Source organism: Daucus carota, chromosome 4 (genome assembly GCF_001625215.2).
Source record: "Daucus carota subsp. sativus chromosome 4, DH1 v3.0, whole genome shotgun sequence".
Classification (NCBI taxonomy): domain Eukaryota; kingdom Viridiplantae; phylum Streptophyta; class Magnoliopsida; order Apiales; family Apiaceae; genus Daucus; species Daucus carota.
The window spans coordinates 26,708,319-26,728,831 of record NC_030384.2 but is presented as its reverse complement, the minus strand read 5'-3'; the positions used below and the strand labels follow the sequence as shown (position 1 = coordinate 26,728,831).

The window sequence follows — 20,513 nt, the reverse complement described above, 5'->3', positions numbered from 1 at the left end:
CATCCCCTATCTTTAACCCAGGTACTTGAACTAAACACTCCACCAAACAGTCAACCACCTCTGGTATTTTTCAAAAGACGTCGGTTGTAACATTGTAGAGACAACTAGATCTGATGTCCCTCTTCACCCATCAGGATCAAGGTCTTTTCCATCAATACAGGTTCAAAGGAGTCACAAGGAAGGGCTTCTAAAAGAAGAAAATTCTAACGCTATTTTGCGAGGATAACCTTTCTCTTGGCAGCATCTTAGTCTCTCAGATGGTCCAAATTATGCATATAGTTGGAGCACAACATGTTCATTTTACTGATCATCTCCAACATAAAGTCACAAGCACGAATCTGTCGCAAAAGATCTTCAATCTAAATATATGTCATATGAAACAATCACTATGATTTAAAAAATCCAGATCATCTAAAGAAAAGCAACAGAGCTCTTACATTAAGAATAATTTCAAAAATAAAGAACAAGCACAAACAGCAAGAAAAGGCGGATACAATATAGGCCATGTTGATAGATGAAAAATATTGTACTTTAATGATGATGAGCTGGCACACGTTGTAATAGAGAATGAAAAGCAAACTGAAGAAGAAATAGAAAGAACATGAGATTATTTTTAACTTTGTTGAGACTAAAATGCCCTTAAAGAGAATTAATATGCCACATGATATACTGAAGAACTCTAGAAATCTTAACTATTTTTATGAAGGTAATTGTTGATCCCCTTTAACTTTTCATTAAAAAATAATTGCATGTTGAGGATGAAATTAAGAAGATAGATAAACATGAAACTGTGAAACATCATGTAATTACTGGTATTATGACGGATAAGACGGAAAATTTCTGTCATAAGAACCCTGTTGTGTTGTAGTGTAGGAATGTGTTAGATTTTATGGAGCTCACATTTAAATTACAGTTTTGGAGTATCCGTTATAATTTTCATTTTAATCATAAATAATATCTTTGATTATTAAAATTTATATATTGTTTATCATTTATAAGTAATTTTAAACATTATTATCAATTAATCATTAACATTATTCAATTTTAATAATCATTCAAATCATTGTTTTATTCATTTATTTATTATATTGTTAAATATAATATCCTACGGTTTACAAAAATAGTTGTTGTGCATGGTGATTATGTTCGTGAACATAATCTTTACATTGTTTGATGTTTTACAGCATTTACAGCATGCGTGTAATAGTATATTATATGTGTGGATATGTTCGGCATATATGTTGTACTACATATGCCATTTTAGAATATATATAGCTTTAGTATATAATTTATGCTTATGAGTGGCAGTGCCTTCAACTGTGCAATCACTATACGCATGTGGGTTATGCGTGGATCCATATACGCATATGGGTTATGCGCAGATATGATGATATATTTTGGACAAGGAGCCTAATAAGTGATAATTTAAACACATCTATTATTAGAATATAATATTAAAGTAAATTTCTCTCTTATACCATAAACATGCATAATAGAGAATCTGAAGAGCAAATAGAATGCGCATTGTACTCATGCGCGGGCTAGTTCACTGTTCACATTGGAGTGCGCGTGTACATTATATGTTGTTTGTTAAAATTCAAAATGACATATACGCATATTCCTAATGCGTGTCTCAAGCGGTAAAAAGGGCAGACATCAGCTCTAAACGTTATATTCGGCACTTGCCCCTCAGAAAAGAGGTATTTTGGTCATTTTCTCCTTAAAATGAACCTCTTAACCTGTAGTTAAAAAACTTAAACGTAGATATTACTCCGGAAAGTCACGTGAACAAATACACACATACACGAATACAACTTATTTTCCTAGGATTATTTGGCTTTTATAACATATTTATATATATTTAAATTTTTTTGTTATAGAAAAGAAGAAGAAATGGTGTCCAAAATTTCTTTATAGTTTGTATTACTCGTTTGTTAAATTTAATTTTTCTTAAATAATTAATAAAATGGACCCTTAAAAAGTTAAACATTTTATATCTCATTCATCGAATACTCGGAATTGGTTATAGTTGCAGGGAGAGTCTCTTGAGAACTGCGGATCATTTTGAGCTTGATTTATATAAATAAATTAAAAAACGAAAGAAAATATTTTTTTTTCAATTTTATTAATTGAAACATCGAATTAATTATCAAATAACTTGCACAACAAAATTTTCAATATTTTGGTATAACTTTTTGACTAAACTTAGCCATTTGATTCAAGTTCGCCTAGCTAGTACTTGTTACGTTAAAAGAAAAAAGGAGGCCTAACAGTTGCCTCTTTATTTTTCCTCTAATTTGCATGGTCCATAATCAACATGTTCTTTCTTTCAAACTACCAAAGAGAAGCATATATAAAACCCAAACAAATCCTTCATATATCTCACCTCTCTTCTCGTACATAACCTCTTGTACATATTGGTCCAAAGGGTGTCATTATACAACTCTCTTTCTCATTAATTTGCCAAAGAGATCGAGATTAAGGCTCTAGATTGGTTACCACATTCATAATCTCTTACTAATTTGATAATGGCAGTGGTTAAGAAGGGGATGCAAGCTAAGCCTTGGATGGAGGTAGCACCCTTGCGGATAATCTCACCGGTGAAGCCCTCTTGCATGCCTAAATTGGCGACAATTAGAGAGGAGAGAAGTGAGGATTATGAAGATGGTAATGATCAAAATTAAGTAAATATGTTGGATTACTGGATGATTAATTAGGAGCTTTATGTTGCTCCCTGTCTTGTTTGTCTTCGTAAATCATTTTGAATAAACCTTAATTTTGGTTCGTTTGTTTTGGTTCATTATGCATGCAGTGGCCTGAATGAGTCGATGTTGTGTGTAACATGTTAACCCATCTGTGCAAAAACAATATATGTGTTTGTGTGTGCGTAACAGAATAACAACGAAGAAGACAGATTAAACGAAAGATATAAACGCTAATGGCTCTATAATATTGTATATATAGAGAGGCTGTAAGTTTCTGGAAGGCTTGTGCGCTACTTCTCGTAATTAATTAAATATGTTAATTAATCGAGACCGTTCCAAATTAAATTCGTAATCAAAAAACGAATTCATTTAAACCAAACAGTTAATCCGAAATCAAATTAGAATTAATTTTTGTCAATTTAACTGAGTCCAAACCCCGTGGAAAATAAAATTCTGTCAATTTAATTGAGCCCACGTCTGGGGGGAAATAAAATCAACAAAACTAGTCCGTGATTCTTTGGGCCCAGATTTTGCTGCATTCGTGTTCACAAGTCGCACACGCAGAAAACCCGAAAGCTTGCGAAGCCACGAATTTTGCCCAGAGGTTCCATGATTTGCACTCTCTACGCGCAAGTTGGAGATGAGGCATAACACATAAAACACAGGAAAACACCACATGAGTGTTCTACTATGTAAAGGCATGAAAGGCCCATATCTTTTTCAATGTGGGATATGAGTTTCAAACATCATTTTCCACTTTTGAGAGACTTACCTTGGATACTTTTATTTCATTTATCTCTTAGTTATTTTGAGTGATTCAAAGTGCTTCGAAAAGATCTCTCAGAGGAGAACGTATTCCAATGCATTCCGATGCTTACTCAAATTTGTGACTCAAAATTGAAATAACAATGTGAAATTTAAACCCACATTTTTCCAACAATCTATTTCTGGTTACATGATCCATTTTATACGTGCGATTTTTATATATGTCGCGTGCATGACTATGGATTTTGAGTTATAATATAAAAATAATAATTTTTTTGGTGAGTTTTGATAGTGAACTTTGAAATGGTTTCCTGCAAAAGCTGAAAACAGCTTTATTCAAAAGTACGGGAGGACCTACATTTTCTAAAAGCTTTTCAGCTAAAAAGTGCCGTTCAAAAAATTTGCTTTTAGATTTACCAAACAATTTTTCATCTGTTTTTCAGCAAAAAGCTATTGTTATTGTCTGCAATAGCAACCCCAAACAGTATCTTCGGCGGACACTTATCAGTTCTCACTACATTTGACAGCTACAGCACACACATAAATTTATTTAGAATTTTAATTTTAATACGTCATGAGGAGCTGGCAATAACATGCATATATCTTGATATATGAAATACGCCAGGGCCAGTGTTTTAGAGAAGAAATCCCGCACAATATTATACTACAGGATATGCAATATTATATTCATGTGATGTACATCTGTATAGCTATCATCAAAAGAGTATATTTTGGATAAATTAAGTTATCCATAACTAGTACTCCCTCCGTCCCTCCCATTTCTTATCAAATGGGTTGGGCACGGAGGTTAAGAAATATGTATAAAGTAGTGAAAAAGAGAAAGAAAAGTAGGTGAAGTGGTGGGACCCATTGATTTTTAATGTATAAAAAGAAGATAGTGGAGTAAAAGTAGTGTGAAAAGGAAAGAAAAATGGAGAAGTGGTGGGACCATTGACTATTTTTGGTAAGTTTTGAAATGTAAAGAATTGAATGGGACACCCCAAAAAAGAATGTGTAAAGAAATGGAAGGGACGGAGGGAGTAGTTTATTTACTTTGTTCAGACTTCAGCCAACCACCTTTTTCCTTTTAAATTTTATTTATTTTGTTTAATTTTTTTTATATAAATGAACGAATACGCCTTTATTTTAAACAAAATTCGCCAATACATCATGTTGACGTTCTTCTATTTATCTTCTTGTGTGATTAATGTACCTACGATTTTGTATGGACAACATATCATGATTGCTCAAAGACTGATCTGGTGAGAGCCCCTCTAATTGCAGAAACTCTGGTTAAAAATCTCTTTGAATTTTATTTTATTTGTATAAATTATGATATTTGAGGCATCTGACTATGTTTTAAGTTGTCACAGAACGAAATGCAACTTTTAAATTTATTATTAAAAACCTCGCTGTTAATTATTATTATTATTATTTGAAAAGTAGATTTTTATATTACAAGTATACATTTAATCCGGATATCAGCCAATTAATAGTTATTTATAAATTTTAATACATTACTCAACTCAACTCGTTTAGTTTTGGTTTGACTCAAGTTTTGCTCGAGTTTTAACTCGGACTAGCATAACTCAATTCGGCTCAAATAATATATATGTTACAATTTAAAATATCATGGATCATTTAAATATTTTAAATAAAATTATAAACCATTATGATAAAAATTAACTTGACATAAAAGATAGAAAGAAATATAAGGCAAAAACAACTATGTAGAGTTAAGAGTCTGAGTCTAATGTATGATTATTACGATTTGTAACTTATAAACTGTATATTTAGTTTGAGACGTATGATTATTATGATTTGTAACTTATAAACGACAAATTATATTTAATGAAATGAGATTATTTAGTAAAATTATATGAGAATTGTTTGTAAATTGAGCGTGTGAGTGTATATAATTTAGTATTATAGTGTGATATTGATACATATGAACGTAGCTTGTAAAATAATATATTTATTGTTATATTACTTTTCGAAGGAGGATTTGTAGGCTGAAAATCATATTTGAAATACTTGTAGACAACTCGATTTTGTTCGAACTCGGCGGGAGTACAGCTCGACTCGAATTGCTCGTGGGAAAAATTGTGTTTGGTTTGTTAATAAAAGAGCCGATCTTTAACATCATTCTTTGTTCAGCTAAACTAGGATTGATTCAAATTATTTCAAAAAAAAAATTAAATTCAGTTCAATTCAAATAAAATTTGGACAAACTCTATTCGTTTACGACATGCTTAAAACGATATAGGAGTACAAACTCTATTCATTTACGATGGGTTTAAAACTATATAGGAGTAGCATCTTGTTTTTTTAGTTTCTCAAGAGCACATACAAGATATGTAATTCTACGCGAGGTCTAGCCACAAAATTATTTTTGAATTAATTCATATATATTTATAATCTAGCATTCCATCAATTGAACAACGATTGGACAATGTTACTATAAAACAGAAAAAAACACTACCTTTGTCTTCCTCAAGACTTGGTTGCATCGTGGATTTAAAATTGAGTATGTGGTGGAGGATGTTCGCAATGGGGCGGCGGGAATTTTGTAAAGATGGGCGGTTCACTACGATAGCAACCTATTTGTCTTCATGTACACTTGAATGATTAATAATTTTAATTATGTTAATGATTTTATCTCTACCCCTACTAATTAGGGAAAAAATATTTTTACCCCAAATAGATGATCTCTTTTTGCATGATTACTAGTAGCATCCGTCCCTCTTATTTATTTACAATTTTTTTCATTGCTCGACACGTATTTTTGGGTTCTTATAAAACATAGTTCGGTAACTTATTTTTAAGATTTTTTTTGTGTAAAAAAATTCAAACATTAAATTTTTAGTTAAAATACAAAAATAAAAGAAAAGTTACGAAACTATGTTTTTTAGGAATATTAGAATGCGTGCCGAACTCTCGTTGTCAAGGTAAACTACCTGGGGACAGAGGGAGTAGTATTTTTTCATATCCCCGGAGGTCCAATCTCCTTCACAGTTATTATGAGTTGTAGCTGATGAATTTATCTGTCAAATCTCTGAGTGTCAGAACCAATCTGTCAATAGCTTCATTGTCCAACCAAATATGACAACAATGATTTTGAGCCCCTTTCTTCCTTTAATATTCCCGACCTTGTTAATTATTGGAAGGGCTTTGGACTTTGAAGGGAATTAACATTGACACTCACAGACAAATTACTTTACAACAACTCTAAAAAATTAGGAGTCTATCATCGAACAGAGGTCTGAAAAACTTTCTGTAGATTTTGAACGTTGTTCACTAAAAATAATTAATTATATAAAATATTACTTACATAAAATTTGCCAATATAAAAGCGATACAAAAATCTTTTATTGTTGATTTTGGCTATATTCATCGACAACAAAGGATAACGATAAACACACCACTTGAACTATCCAACCACATACTATTTAAGATATAATGAATCATTATAACCAGTCTCGATACACACTGTTTGAAATGTTGTTAGAGCATGTTCAACGGGGTTGACTATAATGGTCGGTTACATAATTACATTTGGATATATAGGTTTAAACAACAGCACGTATGGTTTTCTCTTGCCAACAGTAGGTTTAAACTTGAGGCCGTTGGGTTTAGGTAAAGACACAGTGGCTACAAAGAGGCTTCACATGTGGTAGGAACAACCGAGACAGCTCACAGCTGTGTAAACTTTAACCAGAACGTTCTGAATTGATCCGTTGCATTCTTCAAGTTGTTACACAAATTTTGGGACCCTATCCATCATATTATTTATGACCAGAGCCGTTAGGACATAAATTGTAGGGGGACCATGCATTAACTTTAAGTTTAGAGTCTGGAAGGCATAATCACCTTTACTTAGGTTAGGTTTAATTATATGACTATGCTTCCTATTAAAAACTACATAATATATCCTTCTGCAATTATTCGAAATCTGACTCAGATTATAATTTTTGAAAAATAAAATTTGTAAATTTTTCGAGCTGCTCATTGTCAAATTTATTAAAGATTAGTAATGGAAAATGATTAGTAAAGATGAGGTGGCTAGGTACCCACTTAATCATTATTCTCCTCTCTGTCTTCCCATAAATACTAACCCATTCTTCCTCATCCACTCACACTCCTCTTTCTGCATCTCTCTCCAAACAATCTCTCTCTCTCTGCATAATTGCCACAATTTTGGTTAACAATGGGCAAAGAAGAAGTGTCAGAGCAAACCCATGAGTACTCCGGCAAGGACTACCAAGACCCCCCACCAGCAGCATTCATTGGACTAGATGAGCTTGGTAAATGGTCATTTTACAGAGCTGTCATAGCTGAGTTCATAGCCACCTTACTCTTCCTCTACATCACTGTACTAACTGTCATTGGTTACAAGAGCCAGTCCGCCACTGACCAATGCGGTGGCGTTGGCCTTCTCGGTATCGCATGGGCCTTCGGTGGCATGATCTTCGTTCTTGTCTACTGCACTGCCGGTATCTCTGGTCAGTACTCCTATCTCTCGATATGGATATGTTCTACTGCAAACTATTTTAACTGACAACGTGTCTAATTAATCTTTAAAAAATATATTTATTAATTTATCGATTACACAACGATTTGTCTAAAAATTCTGAATTTATTAAAAAAAAATTAAAATTCCTGATAAATCCTGAATTTGTAGATCAATTTTTGTGGTTTTTATGACCATACTCTTGATAGATATTTTTTATGATTAAATTATTTATATTTTGTAAAATTACAGGAGGACACATTAACCCTGCAGTGACATTTGGATTGTTTTTGGCAAGAAAAGTGTCACTAATCAGAGCAGTTATGTACATGGTAGCACAGTGTTTGGGTGCTATTTGTGGAGTAGGTTTAGTGAAGGCTTTCCAGAAGTCTTACTACAACAAGTATGGTGGTGGGGCCAATGAGTTGGCTGATGGTTACAACAAGGGTACTGGTCTAGGTGCTGAAATTATTGGCACATTTGTTCTTGTTTACACTGTTTTCTCTGCTACTGACCCTAAGAGAAATGCCAGAGATTCTCATGTCCCTGTAAGTAATCTGGTTTTGACTGCTTTTAGAATGTTTTCATGTAATTAAACAAGTTACAGAGATTTTCGCGGTGGATTTAGTATTGGATAAGTGAAATTTACATTAATCTTGTGGAATTCAGGTGTTGGCTCCTCTTCCTATTGGATTCGCCGTGTTCATGGTTCACCTTGCCACCATTCCCATCACTGGAACTGGAATTAACCCTGCCAGAAGCTTTGGAGCTGCGGTTATTTACAACAAAGACAAGGCCTGGGATGATCAAGTATGAGACATAGTTTTATTGTAAAAAGTTAATTGTGAAAATTATTGAATCTGTTATCTAAATCTAACCTTTTGTCGATTATTTTTTCAGTGGATTTTCTGGGTTGGACCATTCATCGGCGCAGCCATTGCTGCATTCTACCACCAATACATTCTGAGAGCAGCAGCACTCAAGGCGCTCGGGTCTTTCAGGAGCAATGCCTAGGAAATTTTAAAATTTCGCAAAGCATTGAGATCTGTCTCTAGCTCGATACAAGATGCTAATTCAATCTGAGGCAATGGCAAGGAATTGTAATTATTTGTAATTTTCTCTGAGGTTATTAAGTTTGTAATTTCCTCTTTGTTGTATTTGTATCTTTTGTGGTTGTAATCATCTTTTGTTTCCTTTTCTCCTTTAATAATATTCTCTTCTTTATTTTTTTTCTTTTTGTTCCTACTTAAATTATGATGTTTCCCGAAAAGCATGTATGGGGTTGTGTTCTTTATATCGAATCTCAATCGTGCACCCAGTTGTCGTTAGTGTATGGTGCCTATTGTTCTTCAAGCTATCATATCACTTTAGAATCCTCACAGTCACAACCTGAGTTTTATTTCTGTTGAAGACGATATCATTGGCTCCTTTTGTAAAAGAGTGTTAATTATATAAGTTTGGCTAGTCGATTGATACATCTTCTGATTGTGTGATGAGTTTTAGACTTCTGAATCCTCATCTTGAGCTGCACAATTCCATGCATTACTGCTAACTTCTTGCTTCTTTACTACATATTCTTCCTAAAAACAGCCAGTATAGTGGCCGAGTGCTTCTGCGTTGGTTACGCATACTTGCACAACAGAGTATTATTGAAACTTGAATCCTCGACCTTCATGTGATCATGTTTGTTGGAATTTGATTTCTCGATAAAGATGTTTATACTTCTTGGTTACATTTCAGAGATCATTTGTGTCTCATAAAACCGTTAATATCAATACTTCCTTTCTGTAAATAAAGCATTTTCATTACCAAACTTAGGTGTCTTTTGAATATTGGATTTCAACCCGGTTAACAGAATCAGCAATGAGATTCTAATACATTTTTGTATTAAAATCTCATTCATATTACCGTTAATCGGGTTGAAATCCTGTGATCCAAACAGCGGATCACAAACAAACTTACTAAGTGTATATGATGCCTTAGTGCTAAGTGTGCCAATAATTACTCCTTTTAATATTAGTGAAAATAGTTGTAAGGTACAAGAAGCCAAAAAGTAAACAGATTGCTTGCTCATATACTTTGTATTCTATGTAATGGAATATTAGATGTCTTGCTTATCATATATTAGTGACAGACTAATGGCGAGCTACTCTACCTTATCTTCTTCATATTCTAACATTACCATAATCATTCTCACATTTTAATATTTAGTTGGTGATTTGGGTGTTTCATAATGCACTTTTGGCTTTAATACAGGGGCGTTCTTAGGGCGTTCTGCTTTCGAACTTGTGTATTGTAATGTAAAGCAAGCCTATAAAGAAATCAGTGTTATTGTTGATACGAGATATAGATCCTGTTTGTTAATTAACGGGTAGCTGTTAGCGGATTGAACTAGATGTTTTAACTAGCCGATTGAAATAGATGTTTTAACTAGCAGATTGAATTAACGGTTTCTTGTAAACTGTTTCGTAAATAACTGTTCGATTAGATTTTTGACACATGTAAAAACTTCTAACCCAAAAAACTCCTCAAAATAGTTTTTCGGAAATTAGTTTTTTGACTCAAACCAACCACGATTTCAATCCGCTAATTATCAAACACGAACATTAACGGATTGAAATGGTTAAACTTCTAAAACATCTCAAACCTCTAATTTTATCCCAAACCCGACTTTCAAAGACGGCTATAAATCCGATCTTGATGAGTCTTGGCTCAAACTAAGATAGTATTGTGAGGTGTTGAAAGGTCTTCTTCATTAACAAAAACAAGAAGTAGCTGAATAATGCATGGAGAGTGGAGACTACTTATCTGTAAACTAATTCTAATAGTATGTGACAACATGGTCGGTGATATTTTAGTGGTCTGAAATCTGAATACTTGAAATTAATAGAGCAGAGCAATATCCTTGAATTGTTTAGACACCAGACAGAGTATTCAGTCATAACATCATAATTGACATTTCGCCGTCACTTGGTAAGCACATTGCCGTACTAATTTCACCTAACAGTTCAGATTGAGCGATGTTGAATGAACTTACAAGTTGTTTTTATATTTAAACGAGCGAAGAATGAAGTTATAAGTTGTTTTCATATTCAAACGAGATAAATTTGCTATTTGATTGTTACTTTGTAAGCATATTGTTGTACTAGACTACTAGAGTACAGAATGAGGTTATAAGTTATTTCTATATTTAAACGAGATCAATTTGGTATTTGATTTTCGCTTTGTAAGCCTACTGCATTGCTAAATGTATTAGTTCCAAATAAAATTTAAAATCAAGCGATGATGATCACGAATATTATTCAAGGAGAGCAATTCAATTTTTCTTGTTTGATTCAATTTTGTTCAGGGCTCAACTGAAGCTTATAGATGTTGTACTAAATTAATTGAAATTTATATAAATCTCTTTCAGGTGTTTGCTGACCGTGCCACCATTCTCATCATCGGACCTGGAATCATCCCTGCCACTGCCATAAGCTTCGTTTCTACTGGTATTTACATGATGACAAGCCTGAGATGATAATTTATTCATTATTCTTATAAATAATTAATTATAGGCAAATACAATTCAATTTAGTCTTTAATTTTTTTTTCTAATGATGACCAACTGTTTGATTCCGCATTACATGAAATGTGGCGACTCGAGGGATGCTTATAAAGTGTTTGATGGGTTGTCTGATAGAGATTTGGTTTCTTGAGGAGCGGTTGGTGTTTACCTGGAAATACAGGATGGGGGTGTGGTAATTGATCCAACTACTTTTGTTGTTGTGTTGAAAGCTTGTTTTGGAAAACTAGTTTTTTGGGGATTTAGATTCATGGGGTTTGATTGTGATGTGGTTTCTGGAAGTGTGTTGTTGCGTATGTTTGCGAAATGTGAAAGATTGAAAGAGTCGAGTACTTGATAAAATGCCTGAGAAGAATTGGGTATCTTGGAGTGCACTGATTGCTAGTTGTATTCAGATTAATGAGTTTTTTCTGGGATTGCATTTGTTTCGACAGATGCAAATTAACGGCATTGGGGTCAGCAAGTCAGTATATGCGCTAGTGTTTTCCGATGATGTGAAGATGTATCTTCACTGAGTTTTTGGTACTCAGATGCATGGTCATACAATGAAGGAGAATTTTGGATCAGATATCATTGTGGGAACAGCCGCTTTAGATATGTACTGGAAGTGTGGTTAACTGATGATGCTTGAAAGCTTTTTGATGGATTGCTGAATCATAAAATGTAATCCTATAATATAAGATAAGCTTATCCTCTTTTAGTGCTTGTGCAACGATTAAAGATATTTTCAAGGTATGCAACTTTATGCATTTGCTATTAAGAGTACTTTGTGGTCCAACGTGTGTGTTACTACTAATGCCATGTTGGAGATGTATGGGAAACTTGGAGCTTTGACGCGACCTTTCCCTGTGTTCAATAATATGGAATGAAGGGGCCCTGTTTCTCGGAATGCCATAATTGGAGCTTATGTGCAGAACGGAGATGAAGAAACAACTCTTTATTTCTTAGTTCCCATGCTGCGTTCAAATATGGAACCGGATGAATTCACTTATGGTTGTGTTTTTAGAGCTTGTGCAGGTAGCCAAGCACTGAACTATGACATGGAAATTCACGGCAGAATAACCAAGTCTGGGATAACATTGGAGTTCTTTGTTGGGAATGTTCTTGTTGATATGTCCTGCAAGTGGGAAGAAGTGGAAGAAGTAAAGAAGCTCCAAAACAAAATGGAAGATAAAACAATAAAGGTTTAGAATGCAATGATCTCTGGATTCTCATTGCTTGAACAAACTGAAGAAGCTCATAAATTTTCTGCTCATTATTAGAAGTTGGAGTTACGCCTGATAACTTCACATATGCAACTGTTCTTGATACCTGCGCAAACCTGGCAACCATTGTACTTGGTAGGCAAATCCATGCTCAAGTTATCAAGTAAGAAATGCAAGTATATATGTTTATATGAAGCACTCTGATACATGCAAGAATCAAGATTAATGTTTGTGAAAGCATCAAACCATGACTTCGCGACATGAAATTCAATGATTAGTGGCTATGTGCAACATGGTCTTGCTGAAGAGGGCCTTCAAATTTTTGAGGCCATGCAATTGAAGAATGTACATCCACCATGCAAGTTTTGTTGAAGTCCTCCGAGCTTGTGCACATATGGGACTTGTCAAGAGAGGGCTGAGGTATTTCTACTCTATGTCCAATGACTATAGATTAGATCCTCAACAAAAACATTATTCATGTCTGATTGAGCTATTAGGAAGGTCAGGCCAAACCAATGATGCCCTGAAGCTTATTAATGAGATGCCTTTTGAGGCAAATGATGTTATTTGGAGAATAGTACCAAGTATTTGCAAGTTGCAAGGGGATGTAGAGATGGCAGAAAAAGCAGCAACTTTTCTCCTCAAACTGGACCACCAGACTCTTCCGCTTATATTCTTCTATCAAATATATATGCTAATGCAGGAATGAGGGACAAGGTCTCCAAATAGAGGAAAATAATGTGCTACACTGGACTACAAAAGGAGCCTGGTTGTAGCTTGATTGAGTTGCAATCAGAGCTGCATATGCTTCTTATCAAAGACAAAGCTCATCTCAGATGCAAAGAAATATCTGAAAAGTTAAATATATTAACAAGTGATATGACAGTGCTTAGATATGAACCTGAAATCATTTCACTTATCCAAGATGTGGATACAAGTATACAACTAGAACCAGGGCCTGCATGAAGTATCTAGTAACTGAAAGAGCAGAAACTGTAATACACACCTCATCTTTGCGTGCATGATGGAAAGCAACCTTTAGAGTTTTGAGACACTGCAATTCTGGAAGAGGGAGATCGGCCAATTCATAGTACAGAATATCAGAGTTCTGTTTCAAAAGTAAAATTCTGTAAGCTCGACACAATCATATTGTTACCTTTAGTTTACTACTGCTCAACTTATGTTAATTTACATGGTTATAATTAACATTTCATGATATCCCAGGTGGCTATCCACAACATCCCACTTCCTAAACTGAGCACTGTGTCTGTGGGTGGTGTAATTAATGAAGTAAAGGTAATTTGTGTTGCTCACAGTCTGCTCTGATATTGCTATGCAGCTACCACAATGCTTAATAGATTGTCGGATTCTTTCTAGAGCATATACTACTGCTATATTTTGATTTTACTTTGCTGCATAAACTAATTTCGCTAGTTATAATTCCGATTTCTTTTGCAGGTGGAATTAGCACATGCCAATGCCAAACTTGAGCTGCTTGAAGTGTTCAATGACAAGATTAACAAGGTATAAAAAAAATTAGTTACGATTCACTATGCTATTGTGGATCTTTATATATTGGTTAAAGGCCAACCCTTTGACCATTAGTCTTTTAAATATAAACAACACTGCATTCTTTTTGGTTGACGTGAATGAATTGGAAGAGAATATAATAAAATTTGAACTGTTTTAGGGGTAAATTTTAAATTTCAATTTTTTCTCCATTTCACTCCAAACAATCAGAGGTCAAACCCACCAATTCAATAAGAATGCTCCATTCTCCATTTAAACCATTTTCTGCACACCCTCATTTAGGATAGTAGACATTGGGATAAGAGGAGGCAACTTACTTCATTTACCTTCATTTTTTTATGTGCTTGCTGAATGTGAACTGAGGTTTGTTCTTCAAGAATCCGGCTTCTCAAATTGACTGCATATGTTATTTATAATGCAACACTGTCTCCTCAGTGTGATCTCAAGTAAGATTATTAGTTTCACCGTTCCCTTAAATAACATTTACCCCTAAAATAGTTCAAATTTTGTTATATTCTCTTCCAATTCATTCACCTCAACCAAAAAAAATGCAGTGTTGTTTATATTAAAAAGACTAACTTGTCAATATATTTATTAAAAAGGGCAAGTATTCTTGAAATGATAGTAGCCCACACAACACAGAATCCAATGTTTTGCTTAAGTGCTTAGTTTGAACTAATTTTAGATAACTTTGAAGAAACATATTAAATACTTGTTTCATACTGACAGCACCATTTTTCTTGGTCATTCATGAAGGCGACACTTTGGCAGAACATAAAATGAGTGTGTGTTCAAAAGAAATTGCAGGTTCCAGATGAGCATTTCGCAAAGGTACATTCTTCACCTAGCTGCTTAATATTAAATCCAAACGTAGATGCAACTGCATATTTATCAATCAGCAGCGACTCTATTTCACTTTTCTCATGTGTAAAAACTTTCCCCGGGAAAATAGTGGAAGGCCAGAGTATTTGCTGGATTCTGATGGTGCATCAGCTGTTTCCAGTTTCTTAACTTTACTGTAACTTGTAAATGCTTTAATACTCCACTTTACGTAGTTTCATCACTTATTTTCTTTTCCCATTACATAATCAACTGGATTTGTAAATTTATATATTTTAAATTTACCTTGGGAATAATTAGCAGTATTACTGTATTTATATATAGCCACGATCATATTAACACATGAAGCTAAATTTTGAAATTGTTTCATGTATTCTGAACTTTTGGGAAATTACATTTGCTTAAGCTGGACAACTACTTACTTTTGATGTTCATCTCATAGATAAGGGATATGTATGGTGCCTGGCAACAATATTTGGAGATAATACAACTAAAGGCCTTTTATCCCATCAAATGGCAAGCTGACAGAAAAATCTGATGTTTTCTCATTTGGATATGTCTATTGCAGCTCCCCACACCTAAACCTGTGGATGGATCGTGCACACTCTTTAGGTGACGAGCCTGGTTGAGTGGTTAAGCTTCACTCTCATAAATTTCAGCATCACTTTGCACTTCAGATATTTCGTATATGTATGTCAAAGGAATAACAATTTCATTAGTATTTTGCAGTCTCAGGTCGCTGCAAACTTTTTAAAATTGTCTTCGAAACTTTATGATATCAAACACAACGTTTTTAATTCCTTTTTTCCCTAGTAATGTTAGAAAAAATTGACATAAGAGAACGGGAAAATTATAAGGAAAGGATAAACATTCCTGTCAACTTTTTGTTTACTCCAGACCATCATAACCACTAGATATTAGTGGCCTTGTTTATTACTCTTTCTCTTCTGGAGGGCTCAACTTCTATCATCTGATTTATTTGACAATCTCTTAGATGCACTCAAATCTTTTTAGCTACTCCCTCTGTCCCAGTCAATTGTATACGTTTCTTTTTCACTGCTCGACACGCCTTTTAAGACACTTATAAAACATAATTGTACAATTTATTTTTAAGATTTTCTTTTTTTGTATAAAAGTATAAATGTTATACTTTTATACAGAAAAAGAAAATTTTAAAAATAATTTATAGAACTATACTATATTGAAGCATTAAAGTCCGTGCCGCGCCCCCGTCCCCCAATGTATACTATTGACTGGGACGGAGGGAGTATTAGTTAGTGCATTGCGATTATAGATTGAACTTGTACAAAATCTTATAACTAAATCTTGACATTGATGTAGAACACCACCATGCAGGTTTTAGCTTTTAAGTTTTCTATATTGTCAATATCACTACGGTCCCAAATACATTGCAAGAGTTGTAGAATTTATGTCATTGCGAGATTTAGACCTTAGGCCTATGTTTTTTTAGAATAGTTGAGGTTCTATAACTGACTTGATGTGACTTGATGAAAATATGAAAAACTTTCCTTGTGTGGCATTCTATATAGATGCTATATAGAATCAGACTATCTTTTCTCGTTGAAGTAATTTGCTCACCGCCATACTTGACATGAGAACATAAAAATCTAATTTCAGTATGAAACATAATATTATAGGCTCGCTATGCTCACATATACCCTGGACAAACAAGATTTTGTAAAATTAGTAGATCCAGGGCTTGAAAAGAATTACATTGAAGATGAGGTGTTGCAGGTGAGATGATTGAGCAACTGAAATTTGTGTCTTTCACTTGGCTGCAAAGATGCCACGAATGAGCCAGGTATATACAAATCATTTCAGCCTGGAACTCTCTTTCAACACTATCCTCATAAGCTATGACATATCCTTTACATGTATTTAGAGCTCTAGATTCAATGCTCGAGTTCTCATATTTTACCAATGGAGTGAAACCAGGACAGAGTGAATTTGATTGTATAAAAAAATCTGAAGAAATTTAAATTTTTAACAAAATGCCCTTCAGAATTCGAAACTATAGTTCCAGAACATTCAATCAGACAGCTAGAAATACTATCTGGACAACTTTGGACCGTAATCTTGTATTGTACACAGAACCATTGGATGATATGTCAGTGATCCTTAGAAATGCAAATTTTACAAGCATTATATATTAATTAACCTAATTGACTGAAATTAGATTGGCACATATATATGGTACAAATAGATTGTATTGTAAGTGGTATAAAATTTACTATATGCTTCATAACTCCTTTTTTTTTTTGCTAGATATTCGTAAGTCTTATTATACCTATGATCCTATACTTTCTTACTATATGATCCATAGGGCATTGATGATGTAATTTTGGGCAAATGCTCATGTGCTTCTGTAGCTTTATTAGTCTTTGCTGATGCACATGTTTATCATTAAGAATATCAGGTATTTTTTTTAAGTGTACCTGCAGGATAAAGATATAAGGGTTTTTTTTTTATAATGAGTGCAGGATCCTAATTTAATATTTGAGCCGAGGCCTACAAGCAGCTCTTCTCATTCTCAGGCAATCAGCACCGACATCGTTGACTTTAGTTGATCAGACATGGCAAAGTAGCTCAGTTTGTCTATGCTTTCCATTGCAGAAGGTGGACTGATGATTTATTTTCTCTAGTTAAACCACTTATTGCTGTTTTAATCTAGACTTCACTAGTGTTTTTTAGGTTTCACAAATAAACCATCAAGGACATCTTCGTGGACAGCTTCAGCTCCATCTTCTCCACGTTGAATCAGCAAACCGTACATTTCTTAATCAAAGCTTGGATACTCAACTTTTTTATCATAAAACCAGTGTCATTTTAAACCAAACAAAATGAGAACCAGGGAAAACGTGAGTCATCCTACTCTAGTTGTTCCTACAGTCTGCAATCTTGTCGTGCATGCGCATATATGTAAACTCTGTATATAGAGAGGGAATTTAGTGAATCAAGAAGAAGATTGTGATTTTTGGTCAAACATACTCATATCACACCACTTGTCTTCTCAGTCTCACTTAGATGCTAGTGATCATTAGAAACACAAATTTTACAAGTGTTTCATCGTCAGTTATCTATGTCTTATCTATTCCTTCTTATCTTCTTACAAAAATTTTGACCCGATTGCTTTAATATATAAATACAGGGCCGCACTTTAATGGGAACACATTTTAGCATGGTAAGTGTAGTCAGGTTTGGTTTATTTTTTTATTGCAGAAAAAAGGCTGACTCATTAAGTTGTTCTACTGCTTTATCCACTTGGTGTTTTGGCCAGTGTACATTAAACTTGTTTTGCAGGATCCACAAATATATATCGCTTCATTTATACACACAAAAAAAAACTGAATATCGTATTCTGTATCATCAATTGGCCTCCAATCTACAAGAAAATATTCTATCTGCTTCAAAATGTATGTCCTTAATTTTGAAAGCCATCTCTATTTTGTATTCAAATATGTTTAAATCTTTGTATTTGGTAGTGATTCTGTATTAATTTGGATGGATTAGAATGGAACTTTCTAAGAAGACTGTTGCAAAGAGTTGGGAATTAATAATTAATTTTATAGAAATGAGGTGGATAGAGGTTACCAAGGGCTCTTTGCAAGTATAAACTTCCTCTAGTCAGATATAAGAATTTTGAATTATAATCGAAATGAAATATGCAGAGTCTTTGTTGTTACACATTTTTAATATTAGGAATTCTTATGGGTGTTTCTTTAAATTTTAAGTGCAGGATCTTGAATTTAATTGATCACCATATGCCTAAAAGCAGCTCTTCTTACTCAACAATGCCATCAGCACTCACTCATTATCGACTCTGAACAATCAAACTGACAATCAAGGCAGCACAGATCAGTTTTGTTTTGTTTTTTTATAGCTGAAGAAGGCTAGTGATTAGCGTTTTTCATTAATCCACTTGTTATTGTTTTGGTTCAGTGTGTCTTAAACTTGGTTGGCAAGCTCCACCAATATACCATCAGGGACATCTTCAGTTGCAGCTTCAGATCCAACAACTTCGTGGTGAAGTTAGCAAACCAACCCTTCCTTTTTACTAAATTGAACCATATTAGTCACTGCTTGGGTACTGAACATTTCATATTATGCATATATTGAATTAAAAATCAATTTTCTACTAGTTTGTGTGGCTAATTCTCAATTTCCAGTTTTTTCTTCCCGTTTTCCTATTTCTCCTGGCTGTTCTGTGTAGTTAATAACAAATTCTCATATGTTCTGTTCATAATTTTAGTCTTCGATTTTATGTTGCTGATAAAATAAACTATTTCTGCTCTGTTATTTGAGGGCTTACATCGACTTTCACCGATGAAAAGCCTGATCTTGTTTTTTTTTGTTATTCTTCGTTAATCTCTTATTTTCCTTCTGTTGGGTTTTTTTGGTGTCTTCTCGTGAGAGTTTGATTTTTTTTTATTTTTTTTATCATTTATCATATTTGGGATTACAAATTTACTGACTTTTCGTTGTGTTGATTAAGTGATAAAGGTTTGTATTTGATGCATTTAGATTGATTAATATGCATTTGTATTTAATGTGCATATCTTTCGCACAATATCCCTTGGTTACTATAAGAAAAGATTCAACAGAGATATCATTAATATGTTTGTTCAATTTTGATTATATCCGTAAGACGTTGTGTGACTATTCATTATTAAATTATTATTTTTCTAAAATTTAATAAATAAATTTAGTTTTCATAATTTTATTTATTTTGTTTTAACAAAAACATCACCCCAACACCTGACATGTACATAATTTTATAATTCTCCCCGCACAGAAATATTAGAACTATTAATTAAATATGAAATTTTCTAGAATATATTTTTTTGCTAAAAACATTTTGCAAAATAAATTTTATCAAACATGTTATTAGTTGCGGGTGAGATATCACACCGAATGTCCAATTTTTCAAATGATCGATGTAATAGAATATCTCGAATTCAGATTTCTTTTTTAACTGGGATGAAAAATTAAATTAAATAATCTTAATATGAATTAGTTACATGTAGCTAAGCTGTAGTTATACTTCATTGTTTAATTTTATAATGTTTTAACCCATTACAATTCATAAGTTATAAGTAATAATAACAATTCAAAAATTAAAGTTTTAGCATGTATAAACTTACTTTTTATATATTTTATCTTTATTAAGTAGAATATATAATTCAATTATTATAATAGTTTACATAAATTATATTTATAATTATCAAATTGACTATTTTCAATTAAAAACAATGAACTCTTTGTGTTAACATTCGTATCATTAGTTATAATATTTCCATCATTCATGTTAGGAATATTTATGAATATACCAACTTCTTACAAATTATTTACAAAAATACTGTCAATTTGAATTT

General features: G+C 33.4%; 1 protein-coding gene and 1 pseudogene across 1 annotated transcript; both read left to right on the top strand.

Annotated features, from left to right (window-relative positions):
• The first annotated feature begins 7,519 nt into the window (after window positions 1–7,519).
• LOC108218335 (aquaporin PIP2-1) lies at window positions 7,520–9,209 on the top strand. Its single transcript, XM_017391244.2, has 4 exons — window positions 7,520–7,972; window positions 8,233–8,528; window positions 8,650–8,790; window positions 8,881–9,209. Exons 1-4 carry the CDS (start codon window positions 7,678–7,680, stop codon window positions 8,992–8,994), a joined length of 846 nt encoding a protein of 281 aa, XP_017246733.1. The 5' UTR covers window positions 7,520–7,677; the 3' UTR covers window positions 8,995–9,209.
• Window positions 9,210–11,215: 2,006 nt separating this feature from the next.
• On the top strand, window positions 11,216–19,276 carry LOC108217103 (pentatricopeptide repeat-containing protein At3g02330, mitochondrial-like; annotated as a pseudogene).
• Window positions 19,277–20,513: the final 1,237 nt, after the last annotated feature.

Excerpts from the sequence above, each read along its gene's own strand:
- LOC108218335 (XM_017391244.2), top strand. The coding sequence starts at position 7,678 with ATGGGCAAAGAAGAAGTGTCAGAGCAAACCCATGAGTACTCCGGCAAG. Across the intron at positions 8,529-8,649 it reads CCAGAGATTCTCATGTCCCT|GTGTTGGCTCCTCTTCCTAT; the intron begins GTAAGTAATCTG and ends TGTGGAATTCAG. Across the intron at positions 8,791-8,880 it reads ACAAGGCCTGGGATGATCAA|TGGATTTTCTGGGTTGGACC; the intron begins GTATGAGACATA and ends TTATTTTTTCAG.